At 45.4% G+C, this 18797-nt stretch overlaps 1 protein-coding gene across 1 annotated transcript in view; it reads right to left on the reverse strand.

The window, feature by feature from the left end:
* LOC126175050 (uncharacterized) overlaps positions 1-18797 on the reverse strand; it is a 95480-nt gene that overhangs the window by 27441 nt on the left and 49242 nt on the right. Inside the window, exon 9 of the mRNA XM_049921561.1 lies at positions 6171-6374. Within this exon, the coding sequence (XP_049777518.1) occupies positions 6171-6374 (204 nt within the window). The remainder of the gene's footprint in view (positions 1-6170; positions 6375-18797) is intronic.

Here is an 18797-nt window from a genome sequence, read left to right on the forward strand (position 1 = left end):
TCACTGTCCAAATCCTTGGTCGAGATGTTCGCACGCAAGTGGATACCGGTTCTGCTGCCACTATAATTAATTCTCAGACGTATCTTCAGCTAGGTTCTCCACTCCTGTCCCCTGTCACTCGGCAATTACGGACGTACAATAAACAGAAGATTTCTCTCTTGGGACAGTTTAATCTTACAAATCCGTCGTTCGCACTGTTCCCACATTTGTGGTCGACCAGAGTAACGCAGAAAATCTTTTTGGTTTCGATGCCTTTCGCGTTTTTGGGTTCTCCGTAGATAACTCCGTCAATATTGTCTCTGACGCTATTCCTTATGCTCAACTGGATTCCTTGTCGACGACATTTTCCTCCCTTTTTTCTCCTGGGTTAGGCCGTGCAAACGACTTTGAAGCTCATATCACGCTCAAACCCCCTGCTCGGCCTAAGTTTTTTCGGGCTCGGCCCATTCCTGTGGCCCTTCGTGATCGGGTAAAACGGGAGATGGATCGTCTCACTGCTTCAGGGGTCTTGCTTCCTGTCACTTCCAGTGAGTGGTACTCTCCTGTCGTTGTAGTTGCTAAGCCCAATGGTGATATTCATCTCTGTGGCGATTTCAAAGCCACTGTAAACGCTTAATGCCTCATCGACACTTACCCTATGCCCCGTCCTGAAGAACTGTTCACTAAACTCGCTGGAGGACAGTATTTTTCTAAAATTGACATGTCAGAAGCTTATCATCAACTTCCTCTCGACGCTGCTTCCCGGCAGTTTCTGGTCCTTAACACGCCTTTTGGCCTCTATCAATACCAACGCTTGCCATTCGGGGTTGCTAGCGCCCCTGCTCTCTTTAAGCGATTCTTGGAACAATTATTGCTCCCTGTCCCTGGGTGTATCAATTACATGGACGACATTGTTGTCACTGGCTCCACCACTGAAGAACATCTTCAAAATCTCCGCACACTTTTTAATGTCTTACAGACTGCCGGTCTTAAGTGTAATCTTCAGAAATCACAATTTCTTCAGGCATCTATCACGTACTTGGGGTTTCAACTCTCTCGGGATGGTATTCGTCCGCTTCAACACACTGTCGCTGCGATCGATGCCCTTCCTCGCCCTACATCTGTTAAGGAACTGCAGGCCTTCTTGGGGAAAATAGCGTACTATCACAAGTTTTTACCGTCTGCGGCGTCGGTGGCTCAGCCGTTGCATCGCCTATTGCATAAAAACGTGCCTTTTCACTGGTCCGCGTCATGTGACGCGGCTTTCCGGAAATGAAAGACTATGCTGAAACAGGCCCCGTGCCTGGCTACTTATCGACCTGGCCAACATCTTGTTCTTGTCACAGACACCTCTCAATACGGGGTTGGTGCAGTCCTTGCGCACCGTTTTTCTGACGGTTCGGAACAACCCATCGCTTATACCTCCAAAACGCTCACGGATGCCCAACAAAAGTATTCTCAAATTGAGAAAGAAGCTTTGGCCATCATTTATGCTCTTCATAGGTTTGGTGTTTCTCTCTATGGCTCAAAATTTCATCTTGTTACGGATCACAAACCACTTGTTTCCTTGTTTCATCCATCAACGTCACTTCCCGACAAGGCTGCACACTGCCTCCAGCGTTGGGCTCTTTACTTGTCCCGTTTCAATTATGAGATTCATTTCCGGCCAACGGCTCAACATGCGAATGCTGATGCTTTGTCTCGCCTTCCCATGGGTCCTGATCAGGCATTCGATAGGGACGAACTTTTGTGTTTCCACCTGGATGTTGCCGAGCAGCGGGTTGTGGACAGGTTCCCCATCACTGGGGACAGGCTGGCGGCTGCTACGGGTTCTGACCCTACCCTCTCCCGGGTTTTATGCTGTATTCAGGAGGGTTGGCCAGATCGCCCGTCCGCTAAGACTTCTGATCCGTTGCGGAACTACTACACTTGGCGCTACCGCCTCACGGCTAGGGATGGTGTTATCCTCCTCTCCACTGACAATGCTTCGCCGCGTGTTGTGGTACCTGCATCTTTGCGTGCTTCGGTCTTGCGCCTCCTTCACCAGGGGCACTGGGGTGTGTCTCGCACAAAATCTCTGGCGCGCCGTCATGTGTACTGGCCTGGCATCGACTCTGAAATAGCACACATGGTCGCTGCCTGCGGCCCTTGTGCGTCACAGGCCGCTGCCCCGAAGTCATCTTTGTCACCGTGGCCTTCGCCTGAGAAGCCCTGGGAGCGCATTCATGTTGACTTTGCGGGACCCTTTTTAGGTACTTATTGGCTCCTCGTAATTGACGCCTACTCTAACTTTCCTTTCATTGTCCGTTGCTCGTCACCTACCACCGCGGCAACCACCAGTGCTCTCGCCCGCATTTTTTCTTTAGAAGGCCTCCTCTCTACTCTTGTTACTGATAATGGTCTGCAATTTGCCTCTTTCAACTTTGCGGATTTTTGTGCTCATCACGGCGTTACGGATGTCACGGCCCCGCCGTTCCATCCACAATCCAACAGTGAGGCTGAACGACTGGTCCGCACATATAAGGCTCAGATGCGGAAACTTCTGACTTCTTATGCTGCTGATGAGGCGCTTCTCCAGTTTCTGGCGTCTTACCGTTTCACCCCCATGGGCGACAACAGCCCGGCTGAGCTCTTACATGGCCGACAGCCCCGCACACTACTTCATCTTCTGCAGCCTCCCACCTCATGGCTGCGGGTGCCTTCACTTGGCCAGTTCACCGCCGACGACCTCGTCTGGGTACGGGGATATGGCAGGCGGCCAAAATGGAGCCCGGGCCGCATCTTACGACACCGTGGCAGACGCCTGTATGAAATCCAGACGGACACGGGTGTTGCAGTGTGTCATTCGGACCAGCTTCGGCCTCGGGTGCCAGCAACACCTGTTCCGAATGCCGCCACACCACCTTTGGCTCTACCTGATGCTCGGGATCTTGGCATCTCTCAATACTCACAACGCAATCCTCTCACCGTCATCGTGATGCCAGCACCAGAACGGACGCCACCAGGAGACGTGCCCATGCAGGAACCGGAGGACCATCCTCTGTCAGAGTACATCTACTCGCCTCCTCCTCCAACGGACGCCAACACATTGCCCATGTCTCCTGTCATATCAACTGGACTTGCCGCAACGGGCAGATTGGTGCATGGGGCCCCAGCAGATTCGACCCCTACATCTCCTGTCATCTCGACCCGTTATCATCGGGGACACTTCCATCAGTACGGGAAGCCTCCTCCTCGAGACTTTACGGCGAGTCAAACGCCTATGGACGTTAGCCATCTCCAGGACACCTCCATCAAGACCAGTGCAACAATTTCAAAGGGGGGAAAAGTGTTGTGACTCGCCGATTATTCAAAGTGCCGCCGCGCAATTACGCACGTCCTCTACGTGCGGCGCTGTCTGCCAGCCATGCAGCAGCTGCGCCACCTAAGCGGCCAGCCGAGCAATGGCCGCTAGACTGAGACTCAGTGTTTAATCGAATGCTGACTTGTACACAGCTTCACTTACTCAGTGACTTATATGTGTTGTTGTGTTGTCCGAAATATATGTGTTAAATTTGAAGATTTAACAGGTGCATTGTCGTGATGCAAAAGCCATGAATTGTTTTCCACAATTCTGGATGGTTTTTGTGTACTGCTTCTCGCAAACAGTGCATAACGTCAAGGTCATATTCCTTGTTGACTGTATGACCTTGGGGCAAAAATTCATGATGCACTATGCCATGGTAATTATAAAAAAACAGTGACCAAAATTTTGACATTTGATCAAACTTGGAGTGCTTTTTTCGGTTGTGGCTCTCTAGGAGGCTTCCATTGGGATGATTGGGCTTTGATTTCAAAATCATAACTGTAAACCCATGTCTTGACATCAGTTATGACCCTTCTGAGCAAATCAGGATCATCATTGATGTCATTTAAGAGCTCTTGAGCGATGCTCATGTGACAGTTCTTCTGATCAAAATTGAGAAGTTTTGGAACAAACTTTGCTGAAACGTCTCGTGCCCAAAACATCTAAAAAATTGCATGACATGAGCTGACGAATATACCAACATTCTCAGCAACTTCTCTTGTAGTAATTTGACGATCTTCCAAAACAATTTTCTCCACAGCTTTGACTTTATTTTCTGTTATGTGCTGGGGTGTCCAGAAGGAGGTTCGTCATTGGCATCTTGTTGGCCATCTTGGAAGAGCTTGAACCACTTTAAACATTTTTTTTTTAATTAGAGCAGACTCACCATATGCCACTGTCAACATTTCAAGTGTTTTAGAGCACTTGATTCCATTTTTCACACAAAATTTGATGCAGATTCTTTGCTCTGTTTTTTATAAAAATCGAAAATTGCCGAGCAAACTAAAAAACATCTAACCTTTCTATCTGTAAAAACAAATGAAGTGTGCTGTACACTTGGAACTGTGAACATATGTTCGGGACATGTGTGCCAACAAAACAAAAAAGTAGATTGATAATCCAATGTACGTTACCCACACAATTTGTGAAGTCAGCTTACTTTTTGAACAGTCCTTGTATACTTATTTTTATGGCTACCATCTCTTTGACATCAGAGTCTCTTCTGTACATGCATGCTACCCAAAAACAGAACATCTTGAGTAGAGAGCAGCCCCCTTCCAGAATGCCGAAAGCCTTCTTGAGTCCTTAACAGGCATGCACTACCTTTTCCCCAAATCTGGTCCACAAATAGATCTCACTTTCCTTGACAATAACACCCCAGCTGCAACTGCAAACTGTTCACAAAGGACCAAACTTTCTCATTATGTACCGCCACCCAAAACAAACTGCTAAACTACATCCTCTACCACAGCTTTGACTACCATCTGGGCAGAGAAACAGCCTCCCCAAAAGCATTCTCTTCTCCCACAAGTAGCATTCTGTCAACCACTCAACTTACAAAACATATTTTCCTATCCTTACCCCATTCTTGATCCCAGTCATACATAGCATATCTGAGTGAAAATACCAGTTGTAGGACTTTTCCTACCCATCCATTAGCAGCACATCGCCTTACAGTCCTATTACTCGTATAATCTCTTACATCAAAAGTAGGAGTACATGTGTAAATAGTCGTGTGACATTTATACTTTGCAGCAACTACTGCATGTTTTTTATGCAGACCTGATCACAGATGAGCCACTGAAAAACTGTGGTCAATACCAATTTTATCATTTAGTAGTATATTGCATCTTTTTCCTGATTCACTTAGCCTCAATCTTCAAAAGTCTCTGATCTACATCTGACTCTGACCCCTGCTCCACCACAACAGCTACAATTAGGTTTATATGTTTAAAAACTATCATCCACATGATTTTCTCTGCAGTCTCCAATATTCCGCCCCTCACCCCTTTCTTCGTCCAATCTGCTGTATCCAAGACGACGACTTATTCAGTTCAGTTGGTGTGTGTATGTGTATGTGTGTGTGTGTGTGTGTGTGTGTGTGTGTGTGTGTGTGTGTGTGAGTGTAGGCATAGGAGTGGGTGAGTGACTGAGTGATTGAGTGTGTGTTTTGCTCACAAAAGGATAACTCCAAAATATACTAAGTTTTCTCTCTTGTGTGTGTGTACTGATGACTCAATGCTTCTGCTTTTTGGTGAGTGGTCTCCTTTAATCCAAAGTATTTGTATTTTGTATTGGTTAGCTGTGAAACACACTGCCTGGTAACTCAGAAACTTTTTCAAGTCAACCATGCCAAGCTTCAAATACATGTTGAATTGTTACCTTCATTCCTTCCATTATTAGTATTCCATCTATGACTTTCCCGTATTTGATCAAATTTTCTTTATGATTTCTGCATTTGTGACCAAAATACATAACAGAATTATGCAGTTCTAGTTTGTACTCGTTTCTAGTGAATTTGGTATTTTGACACAAAACATACAAGAAAAATGGTCTCTGTCAATGGACAAATACATGGTTCCAAGGGACAACAATAAATGATTGGTATGTTGCTCTTCTCCTTCCCATTCTACAACATTCCCACCATAGCTGACATTTACAGATATAGTGCACATCTTTAATTATATTTTGTAAGACCAAATCAATTACGTTTGCAAATTTATAAAATACTTGGTAGATACTACCAACTTATTTTATTATTCCTTTCTGCTCCTGTATCAGTAACAGCCAATTTCTGAAATTTGTTTACTCTTACTAATACCATTTTTTCCTGTTAAGTAGCTACCTGATGTAAGGATCAATAAAGAAACTGCCAACAGGTTCTGTGCTTCCAACCTCAAATATGTTGTAGAACTGGACATCGGGATTCCATTTGTCTACTCCAGATTCTTCAACAAACTGCAAACCCATCAGAGATTCGCAGAGCATAAACAATCCAGAGAGCACCTTCGGTAATGGAAAATACTCCCGAATGGAATCTTCATCCAACCTACACAGAAAAATGATTACACCATTAAATATCTGAAGTACAAACTAGACACATTCAAGATTATAACATGGAACCAAATTAGTAACTCTGTTTCATATACACTGAATGTCGTGCACTTTATAAACTAGGTCTTTGGTTGATAACAACATATCTTAACAGCAAAAGATTTATAATAATCTTATACAAGATGCTACACATGATAAACAACATGTCTGCTCTTGATCCCAGTCTGCTGCCTGATCCTGAAGGTTCTGCCAAATAGAGATACAATTATAAGTGGCCTGTCAACATCATAACATCATCCACCATATCAGTGCACCTCCTGATATTTTTGTTCCATGCAACCAATAATCTGAATATGTTCACATATGCAGGGCCAGTTTGAGAAAATTTATCCTCACAAGCAACTTATTATTTGGCACCCCTCCTCCCTCCTCCTTTCCCTCATACACATTCAACTATGTCAGTTCTCATTACTAATTGTGATACACACTGTATACAAATCTTGCAGTTGGGCATTCCTGCCCCCCCCCCCCCCCCCCCTTTCAGCTTGGCACACCACAACTTGCTGTTACTAATTGTGATACATCCTGCATAGAAATTATTTTAAGTTTTGGCACTTATGGTGCCCCACTCATCTTGGCAACCCAAGAGGCAGCTTCTGCCACTTGAGCCTTAAGTTGGCCCCACATATACCGTATTTACTCGCATCTAAGCTGCACTTTTTTTCCGGTTTTTGTAATTAAAAAAAAACCGACTGCGGCTTAGAATCGAGTGCAAAGTAAGCGGAAGTTATGAAAAATGTTGGTAGGTGCTGCCACAACTAACTTCTGCCGTCGAATATATGTAGCGCTACACAGGCATGCTTTGCAGGCACAAGATAAATACTGGCGCCAAACCCCCTGCGTCATTAAAAAAAAAAAAAAAAAAAAAAAAAAAAAAAAAAAAAAAAAAAAAAAAAAAAAAAAAAAAAAAAAAAGAAGGTGGAAGACGAGCTTTTTTCTCCACCTCGAGTTTCAACCACTGCATTTTCATACATCATCCAACGAAGTAAATACAAATTCCGTATTGTCCATCTTCGAATGTAGCAGCATTTCAATGTACTACGAAAATCCGACTGGCAAGACTGTTTGGGATGTTTGCCAACTCTACGTTCTGAATTTTTTCCTACCTGTGAGAAGAGATGGTTCCTTACAGGAACTTATATGAATTGTGAATCGCATGCAGTATTCTCTTCACCATAAGAATAATATGAATATAAACATTTTGCCATATATTGTTTCGTGTTTGCTGCTAACTCATTTAAATCCTTTTAAATCCTGTCTGCCTAATAAACTACGAAACTAGACTGAGACAACAGCAAACACGGAAGAACATAGATATCATGCCATGTTTATATTCGTATTATTCTTATGCCTAATAGTGATACAGACAGAAATGAAGCACGGCAATTGACTAAATTTTTAAATCTAAGATGACTCTAATTTCAGTGCAGAATGTAATGTACTAAAGAGGCGTCTGCAAAGATTTTCAAATGGAGAAAAATTTTCGCTAAATTCTCGTTCAGAACATCTTCTATCATACGCTGTCTATTATTTGGTTCTTGTTGATCATTATCAAAGAAAGCAGGAGTGTAGGTAACATCAAATAGCAGTCTCTTGCCATTGTTTCGCTAATGGGACGATTCCTCTCTCTCTCTCTCTCTCTCTCTCTCTCTCTCTCTCTCTCTCTTTTTTTTTTTTTTTTTTTTTTTTTTTTTTTTTTTTTTTTTTTTTTTTTTTTTTTTTTTTTTTAAATTGTAAGCGGCTGTAGCATGCACAAAAGCAAGCCACGCCGTGAGCGGCGACAGGTCGTGAACACTCATTATCAGAATGCGACAAACAATGCATGACACAGTACAGTAATGCATTTTCTGCTTAGACTGACATAAACACCTATAACAAAGAGAACAGCACTTATCAGATCAAAGAAAAATAAACAATCAATTCAAACCCGACGAAGTACGCAAAAAAGGAAGGGAGTCACACCTAGTGATACGTGGCTGGTGACCACAGGGCCCTGAGCTGAGTCCTGGCATTGCTTCCACTTACTTATGCCAGGCCTTGAAAGGAGGAAAAAAATCAAAATGAGAATTGGTACCTGGAATGTTAGAACTCTACTACAAGCAGGAAAACTAGAAAACCTTAAAAGAGAGATGGAAAAGAATCATATGGTCCCTGTAGGAGTTGGTGAGGTAAGATGGAATGGACATGGAGAGCTGCAGTCAGATGAATGTGTATTGTACTACTAAGGAGGAGAAGTAAAAGGAATGAATGGAGTAGGAATGATTATGACAAAGGAATTGGCTAAATGTGTGGAATATGTAGACTATGCAAATGACCGGGTTATTGGTGTAAGGCTGAAAGGAGCACAAAAATATTTACTGATTGTCCAGGTGTATATGCCAACTTCAGAACATGATGACCGAATTGTAGAGGAAACGTACAGTGTAATAGAGAGAATAATGGACGAAAATAGAAAATGCTGCGAAATAGTAATGGGAGACTGGAACGCCATTGTGGGAGAAGGGAAAGAGGGAAACATAGTAGGCAGTCATGTTCTTGGAAAGAGAAATGACAGAGGTGAATGGTTAATTGACTTCTGCAGGGAGAGGCAGCTGATAGCGGCAAACACATGATTCAAGAACCACAAGAGGAGGCTCTACACTTGGAAATCACCAGGGGATAAATTCAGAAACACAATCAATTTTATACTGGTAGAAGAAAGATACAGGAACGGAATCAAGAAGGTGCACACATTACCAGGTGCAGATATTAATAGTGACCACAACTTACTTATGGCAGAAATAGAAATAAGAATGAAAAAACTGAAGAAGGCGACCATGGTGAAGAAATGGGATTTAGAGAAGATAAGATCCAACAAAGAACAAATTACAGAAATGCTGTCTCGGGAATTTCTAAACACATTACAAGACAAAGAACCACCTGATAATGCCAACGAGTACTGGAATATGCTGAAAGAAGGAATCATTAAAGCAGGACAGCAAAATATAGGATATGTAAAAGGGAAAAGATAAAAAAAAAACATGTGTAGTAGCCACCAGAAAGATCGCGGGAGGCGCACATTGGCACGGCGCGTCATGGACAGTAGTTGCCGCAAGTAGAGTCCCGTCCACCAGAGGGCACGCGAGAATTCGGACGCGCCCTCTGCCGGCGTAACAACAACAACAACTCCGGCAGGACAGGCAGAGCGCAGTCAGTCAACATCGGGCATGCCTAGGACACAGTCCCGGTCTACACTAAGTGAAGTGCGACGTAACGTGAACAGTGTTACTACACAACTGGCGACGAGTAGGGTCGTTCTTTCGCGTGTTGCGTCGTTGTTCCGGTTTCGCAGTTTCTCCACGGCATGGAGGATTTGGTGCGGGTTTTGGTTGCGCAGCAGATGGAGCTCATGGCCACCATGAAACAAGTGCTTCCGGCGTTGCTCTCACCGCCATCTGCTCCGGCGCCGTTCCCTCCGCCCTTTCCCCCGTATGACGAGACGGCGGAGGATTGGGACGCATATGAACATCACCTTCGGCAGCATTTCCAGGCGTTTCATGTTGCCGATGCGGAGGTATGTCGTGCTCTCTTCTTGTCTTATCTCCCTCGCTGTATCAAGTTTTGCGGCAGCTAGCGCCGTTGCAGGAACCCTCGTCCTTGTCTTTTGACGCATTGTGTTCATTGCTGTCTTCATATTATCACCGCCGCACGCATGTTGTGGCGGCTAGGGTCGAGTTCTATCAATGCAAGAAACAGCCCCATCAGTCTTACCGGGCGTGGGCCGCAACCCTGCACGGTCTTAGTCGCAAGTGTCATTTTGTCACGGAGCAGTCGCGGGAGTCGTATGCCCATGTTATGGTACGTGATGTCATTGTTCGTTCGGCCCCTGATAGGGAGGTCCGGCAACGGGCCCTGCAATTAGAAGACCCTTCCCTCGAAGAAGTCCTGTCCATTGCTCAATCATATGAAGTCTCTCACGCAGCAGGTCAACAGCTGGAAGCGTGGTGCGACGTCGCGGAGGTTCAGGGCGGCGCGGCCGCGTCCACTGTGTCTGGGGTGGACGACGTGCGAGCGGTACAATCCGGCCGTTACGGCCGCTCCCGCGCGGCGCGTAAACAAAATTCCGGCCGCCGGCCCCTGTTGCCGTCCTGTGCGTCGTGCTATATACATTACGATCGGTCAAAGTGCCCCAGCGTTGGGCCATTTGTCGCAAATGTCATAAAAACGGTCACATTGCTAAAGTTTGCCGCTCAGCCTCAAAGGAATCGAAGGAAGCAAGTACAGAGGACATGGACGTTGACATTCAGGAAGTTTCATCAGGCCAGGCTCCCGACGCATCGGCACGCAAACTCTTTATCGAGGTGTCAGTTCGGTCGCGCCGGTTACAACTGCAAGTAGATACGGGCGCGGCAGTTTCGTTGTTGAATGCACAAACGTATTCCGACCTTGGATCGCCCCCGTTGGCGCCAGTTTACCGGCGTCTACGCGGTTATGGTAAACAGTTCATTCCCCTACTGGGTCAATTCACTACCGACGTGACTTACAAATCAGTCACTCGGCCTATTACTTTTATTGTTGTCAGTGATGCGAGCTCCGCTAACCTTTTTGGCCTGGATGCCTTTCAAGCTTTCGGTTTTTCTATCGCTGACACCATACAGTTGGTCTCTGAAGATGTTCCCTATCACTCATTAGAATCTTTGATCTCAGACTTTCCAGACATTTTTGAGGAGGGCCTGGGGCGTGTTTCAGATTTTGAAGCTCACTTAACGTTGAAGGCGTCGGCTCGCCCGCGTTTTCTACGCGCGAGGCAGATCCCCTTGGCTCTCCGCCCTCAGGTAAAGGAAGAGCTCGACCGGCTGACAGCCCTAGGGGTCGTTCTTCCCATTTCTTCCAGTGAGTGGGCTTCGCCCCTCGTTATTGTCAAGAAGCCCTCTGGAAAATTACGTCTTTGTGGCGATTTTAAGGCCACCATTAATTCCCAATTGGTGGTGGACACCTATCCTTTGCCTCGTGCTGATGAATTGTTCTCCGCCGTGGCGGGAGGCCACTATTTTTCGAAAATCGATCTGTCAGAGGCTTATCATCAGATACCACTTGATGAGGACTCCAAACGGCTGGCAGTCGTCAACACCCCATTTGGCCTTTACCAATACCAGCGGTTGGCTTTTGGAATATCCAGTGCCCCGGCGATATTCCAGCGTTATCTTGAGCATGTCACGTCGACAATCCCTCATTGTATTAATTACCTGGATGACATAATTGTCACGGGCCGCAGCACGACGGACCACTTGCACAACCTTCGCACCCTCTTTCTCAAATTCAGGTCTGTGGGCTTGCGTTGCAACCTGCAGAAGTCAACCTTCTTCCAACCGTCCATTGAGTATGTGGGCTACACCATCTCTCGGCATGGCATCCAGCCACTAGGAAGTTTGGTCCAAGGTATCGTCAACCTTCCTCGGCCCACATCGCTGAAGGAGTTACAAGCTTTTTTAGGCAAGATAGCCTATTACCACCGGTTCATTCCCAGGGCTTCCACTATCGCCCACCCCCTGTACTGCCTTCTGCACAAGGGTGTTCCTTTTGATTGGTCGCCGGCATGCGAGCGAGCGTTCACCTCGTTGAAGGGCCTCCTCACGTCAGCCCCTTGTTTGGCTACTTTTGATCCCCATAAGCCATTAGTCCTGGCTACGGATGCTTCACAGTATGGGGTGGGGGCGGTCCTGGCCCATCGCAACGCAGATGGTTCCGAGCAACCACTGGCGTTTGCGTCGAAAACGCTTAGTCCCGCGCAGGCCCATTACTCCCAGGTGGAAAAAGAGGCTTTGGCCATTGTCTACGCTGTTACCAAGTTTCACCCTTTCTTGTATGGCACGAAGTTTCAGTTAATCACTGACCATAAGCCGTTAATATCGTTATTTGGCCCCGCCTCTCAGATTCCGGATAGGGCGGCCCACAGACTACAGTGCTGGGCCTTGTTCCTCTCTAAGTACCATTATGACATTCGTTTTCGCCCTACAGGCCAGCATGCCAACGCCGACGCTCTTTCCCGTCTTCCGGTGGGCCCGGACCCTACATTTGATCGAGAGGAGATTATGTGTTTTCATTTGGATGTGGCGTCCCGCCAGGCGGTTGATGGCTTCCCGATCACTAGTTCTCGAGTCGCCAGGGAAACAGCGGCTGACCCGGTTCTGCGGCAAGTAGTTCGCCTCATTCAGCAGGGGTGGTCGTCCCGCCCTCCGGGCCGGGCCTTGGACCCTCTTCGTAATTATTTTCTTCTACGAGACCGTCTCTCGGTCTTGGAAGGAGTTCTCCTTCTGGCTACCGATGATACAGCTCCTCGTGTGGTTGTTCCTGCAAGTTTACGACGGGAGGTCCTCAAGTTATTACATGCGGGGCACTGGGGTGTTTCCCGTACTAAAACCTTGGCTCGCAGACATGTGTACTGGCCCGGTATTGACAGAGAAATTGAGCACTTGGTGGCCGCCTGTTCCCAGTGTGCGAGCCAACAAGCATCTCCCAGGGCAGCGTTCTCTTCATGGCCGCCGGCAACCCAGGCGTGGGAACGTGTTCACATCGATTTTGCGGGGCCGTTTCTCAATGGCTTTTGGCTCATTGTCATTGATGCTTATTCCCGATTCCCATATGTGGTTCGCTGCTCCTCAACCACTTCAGACGTTGCAATCCAGGCACTAGCAAAAATCTTTTCTGTGGAAGGTCTGCCAATCACCCTGGTCTCGGACAATGGACCGCAGTTTCTTTCGCAGACCTTCCAGGATTTTTGTAGGCGCTTCGGTATTCGGCACGTTTGCTCTCCCCCCTTCCATCCACAATCGAATGGGGAAGCTGAGCGCATGGTGCGCACCTTTAAGACACAGATGAAAAAGTATGTGCACGAATTTCCTGCAGAGGAAGCATTGACGTTTTTCTTGACGGCATACCGGACCACACCAATGGGAGACCGCAGCCCCACAGAGCTCCTCCATGGGCGTCAACCTAGGACTCTGCTGCACCTCCTCCAGCCTGGTCCTCGCCAGTCTTCCCAAAACGGAGTACCTGGCTTTCCACTGGGTATGTCAGTCTGGGCCCGTGGGTTTGGTCGCAATCCACGTTGGATACCGGCGGTGGTCCTGCACCGACATGGCCGCCGGCTCTATACCTTGCAGGTGGGGGACCGGGTGGTACGTCGTCACCAAAATCAGCTACGTCCACGTTCGGGCACCCACCCTCCGCCCTCTCGGACACCGGCTTCCCCATTGCCGGCACCTGTATTGGTTTCACAGGGGACGTTACCTCCTCTCCCCGCTGTGACTCTGCCGCACTGTGATGGTTCTCAGCCTTGGCAGCCTCCAGTGGCTCCAGCACCGGCATCGCCGTCATTCGAGCTGCCCCAGCGAGAGCTGGCCCCCCTAGCCGGCCCGGTTTCGCAGGGGGCTTGTTCCCCTGTGGTCGTCCCTTCCCCTTCGTCCCCGCCACTGGGTCTTGCCCCTCCTGAGGTGGAACAGGATCCGGAGTTCGACAGCTTGTCGCCCGTTCTGTCCCGGGCTCCGGTTGTGGGACGACGGGGGCCTCTTCGTGTGGGTCATTTCCAGCCATATTCGAAGGTTCCGGCTCGAGGGTTGGCAGATTCCCTCGACTCCGGCCATCCCATGGATGTGGAGGTCATCGCTCCTGCCCGACGCTCCACCTTTCGACGCAGTGGATCACAGTGGCTTCACCCCCCGAAGGAGGAGGAGTGTAGTAGCCACCAGAAAGATCGCGGGAGGCGCACATTGGCACGGCGCGTCATGGACAGTAGTTGCCGCAAGTAGAGTCCCGTCCACCAGAGGGCACGCGAGAATTCGGACGCGCCCTCTGCCGGCGTAACAACAACAACAACTCCGGCAGGACAGGCAGAGCGCAGTCAGTCAACATCGGGCATGCCTAGGACACAGTCCCGGTCTACGCTAAGTGAAGTGCGACGTAACGTGAACAGTGTTACTACACCATGGGTCACACAAGAAATTATTTCCAAGATGGAGGAGAGAAGAAAATTGAAGAACTGGACAGGAAGGGAAGATACGACTTACTATATATCAGAGTAAAGACTATGGCATGGGAAGAAAACAGAGCAGGAAGTGCTACTATGGAAATTTTGAGTAAAGACGAAGAGGTAGTGTACAAAGATTGTGACGATGTCCTCCAGAGATGGGAAGAATATCTAAAAGAGCTATATGACACAAATAGCAAACCAGAAACTCTGGAATTTGAATCACACAGCAGTGTAAGTGATGAAGAGAAAGGACCAACCATCATAATGGAAGAAGTAAAGTCTGCCATAGCTGCAATGAAAAATGGCAAAGCGGTAGGTACAGATACAATACTGGGAGAAATACTAAAATGCTTGAACCAAGATGGAATAAGAGAAATATTGAGGTTATGTAATAAAATATATGACAGTGGTGAATGGCCTGAGGACTTTCTGACAACAGCAATGATTCCATTACTGAAAAAACAAGGAACCAAGAAATTCAGTGAGCACAGGACAATCAGCCTCATTTCACATGCAGCCACAGTGATGTTAAGAATAATTAATATAAGACCTGAAAAAGTAATGGAGGAGAATCTTGGTGAGGAGCAGTTTGGCTTTAGATGGAATACAGGCACCAGAGATGCAACAGAGCTCCTACAAATCTTGGGAGAAAGGTTTATTGAAAAAGGAAGAGACCTATACATGTGCTTCATCGATCTAGAAAAGGCATTTGACAATGTGGTTTGGGACAAGATGGCGACTATAATGAGGGAACAGAGAGTGGCCTGGAAAACCAGAAGACTTATAAACTCATTATATCTTAATCAAAAAGTTTCAGTTAAAGTGAGAGGAGAAAGTACAAACTGGATCAGACTAGGAAAAGGAGTAAGACAACGATGCTGTCTATCACCTACTCTTTTCAACCTCTACTTGGAAAATATGATTGACCAATGCTCATTAGATGACAAACGAGTAGAAATTGGAGGAAGAAGAGTAGGGTGTTTGAGGTTTGCTGATGACATGGTCCTTTTAGCCACAAGGGAAAAAGAATTACAGGATTTGGTGGACACCACTGCAACTAACGGAAAAAAATATGGAATGAAAATTAACACAAATAAAACAAAAGTATTGGCAGTAGGAGGAAATAAGGAAATAAAAATTATGCTGAATGGAGAAATACTAGAACAGGTGCAAAATTTTAAGTATCTTGGAAGCAGGATAGACACCGACTGGAAGTGCACCACAGAAATTAAAACAAGGATAGCAATGGCAAAAGAGGTGTTTTATAAGAAAAGGAGAATTTTCTGCAGTGGTCTGGACAGAGAACTCAGAAAGAGACTCATAAAATGTCTTGTATGGAGTGTTCTTCTATGTGGCGCTGAAACATGGACTATGAGGAAAAAAGACAGAAAGGCTGGAGGCTTTTGAGATCTGGACATGGCGGAGGATGGAAAGAATAAGTTGGATGGACCGAGTAAAAAATGAAGAGGTACTGAGAAGAGTGGGAGAGAAAAGACAGTTACTAGATGTAATAAAGAGAAGAAAAAGAAATTGGATTGGGCATATATTAAGAAAGAATGACAGACTGATAAAAACAGTTTTAGAAGGTTATGTAGAAGGGAAAAGGAAGTGAGGAAGGAAAAGATTCCAGATACTGGATGACATGATGGGTGGTACAACATACAGCTGCCTTAAGAAGGAAGCAATGGATCGCAGAAAATGGAGAGGCAAAGGACCTGCTAATATAACAGATAACTGATGATGATGATGATGATCTGTATAAATACAGACGGAGCACCTGACGCATAGCAATGGCTACCTGGTAAAGCTTAACTGCTAAACTTACGACTCGAACCAAATAACTGTAGCTGTATCGTCATTCATTCGACCTAAATTGTGTCTCATATTACAATGGACCAACTTTGTTTCGATTTGGAGGTGCGGCCTAAAACTTTTCTCTCCCCTTGAATTTCGAGTCTCAAATTTCAGGTGCGGCTTAGATTTGGGAAATTTTTTTTCCCCTTGATTTCGAGTCTCATTTTTCAGGTGCGGCTTAGATTCAAGTAAATACAGTAAGCTGTTCTTGGACCTTTAACACCATCTGAAGGACACACTTGTCTAACTGCCATCGGCCGCTTCGCCAATTGGTCTGCAGTTTTTTTTATGGCTGATGCCACCACTAAAACCATTGCAACCACCTTTTTTTCAGGGATGGATCGCTTATTTTGGAGTGCCCCTACGTATCACTACTGACCAAGGCAGGCAATATGACTCAAGTCTATTCAAATCACTTACTGTTTTATTAGGCAAGAAGCATATTCGAACCACAGCTTATCATCCAGCAGTGGAAGGCTTAGTTGAGCAGTTGCACTACAAGTTAAAAGTGGCTCTAAGATGCAATGAATCACAACACTGGACAGAAACTCTACCAACTGTGCTACTGGGAAACGCCACAGCATCAGAACTGGTCTATGGCCAATCAGTTTGATTGCCCAGTGAATTCTTCAGCAATATGCCTAATGACCTAATTGAGGTATCAGACTTTTTTCAAAAGTTGTGTCTGGACATTCACCAACTATGGCCAGTCGAGCTGAATAAGCAGCTTATCACAGCCCTGCCATTTTTCCTAACCTTTGGATATGTAACCAGGTATTTATTTGGCATAACACACAATGGATACGCCTCTGTAGCCACAATATATAGTTCCGAGTCAAAAGGAGAAGACATTTAAAGTTGATGTTAATGGTACTCCAACTCTGATTTCCATCACCTCGAACCAGTTTTGCACCTTTGGTGCTGGTAACTGCAAGCTGGACAAGCCACAACATTACCAAACAAAACGCCTGAATAATCTATGCCAGACTTGACATAATCAATCATCTACATGTTCCAGGATGTGCCTTCAACTTTACATAAGATGACCAGACTTGAGTCGCTATATCAGCACATATTTCTGTGGGAATTTTTATGAAGACTGTGGCAGTGTGCGTTGCATATCATTTATTATGTGTATGACACAGTAGTTTTTAGCTCATTTTTGTTTTGGTCAGCTGCAAAGTCATCTGATAAAGTTCATTAAATGAAACTGGTCACATCATAATAAATGCATCAAGAACTGAGATGGTTCTTATTAACATTAACATCCTGCACAGTAACTACTTTGATCATGCAGTTAGAGTAAATACACTTTACATCAGGAGAGTGCAAGGAAATAAAATGACATGGAGCCAGAGAATATGAATGTATCCTGTGAATAAAATAGCATGAAACATAAGAAAAGATATTTAATTTCTGAAGAATGCCAAAAGTGCTTGTACCCTTGTGGTGTTCGCCTACTTTATTTCTTTGTTGATGGTCCTCAGTGTTGATGTACTGTGTTGCTATACTGGCTGAAAAATGGGAGGTGGAAGTTCAACACTGACTACTTTAAATGATGTAGACGACAGGTGCACATTTGCGTTTCACAGTTCTTTACTTTCACTGTTCACAACCCCCCCCCCCCCCCCCCCCACACACACACACAATTATATGGTCAGTGCACTATTGTTTAATTGTTTAACTTTCGATAAACCTCATTAATAGTTTGCAAGTAAACATCAACATACTGCTACAATAGTTTCATACCGAATATCTATGAGCAGTGAAAACCTAACCACACATTTCACAGTCTTTCAAATAAACTGAACAGACACTGTCATTGCTTTAACACATGGCCTATTTGTGTAACACTTATTTCACGGTTAAGTTGATGCATTGTTGTTGATCTAACCAACACAGGCTTCTTTTCTGAAACTTGGCCGTGGACTGACTGTATTGGGACCAAAAATTGGGTCCTTATATATCATCACAATAATAGGCACTGAAACTACACTTTGATGTTTAATTTATAGAAATTACAATTAAAACTTAACTCATTAAATTAACAGAATAAATCAAAAAATTCTGTCTTTTTAACAGTTTCTTCTAATACAAGGGTTAAGCTGTATTATTTGTTTAAATCATGAAATTAACATATACAGGGTGGTCCATTGATAGTGACCAGGCCAAATATCTCACGAAATAAGCATCAAACAAAAAAACTGCAAACAACACAACTCGTCTAGCATTAACAGTTTCTTCTAATACAAGGGTTAAGCTGTATTATTTGTTTAAATCATGAAATTAACATATACAGGGTGGTCCATTGATAGTGACCAGGCCAAATATCTCACGAAATAAGCATCAAACAAAAAAACTGCAAACAACAAAACTCGTCTAGCATGAAGGAGAAAACCAGATGGCACTCTGGTTGGCCCGCTAGATGGCGCTGCCATAGGTCAAATGGATATCAACTGCATTTTTTAAAATAGGAACCCCCATTTTTTATTACAT

This window comes from Schistocerca cancellata, chromosome 3, assembly GCF_023864275.1.
Source record: "Schistocerca cancellata isolate TAMUIC-IGC-003103 chromosome 3, iqSchCanc2.1, whole genome shotgun sequence".
Taxonomy (NCBI): Eukaryota; Metazoa; Arthropoda; class Insecta; order Orthoptera; family Acrididae; genus Schistocerca; species Schistocerca cancellata.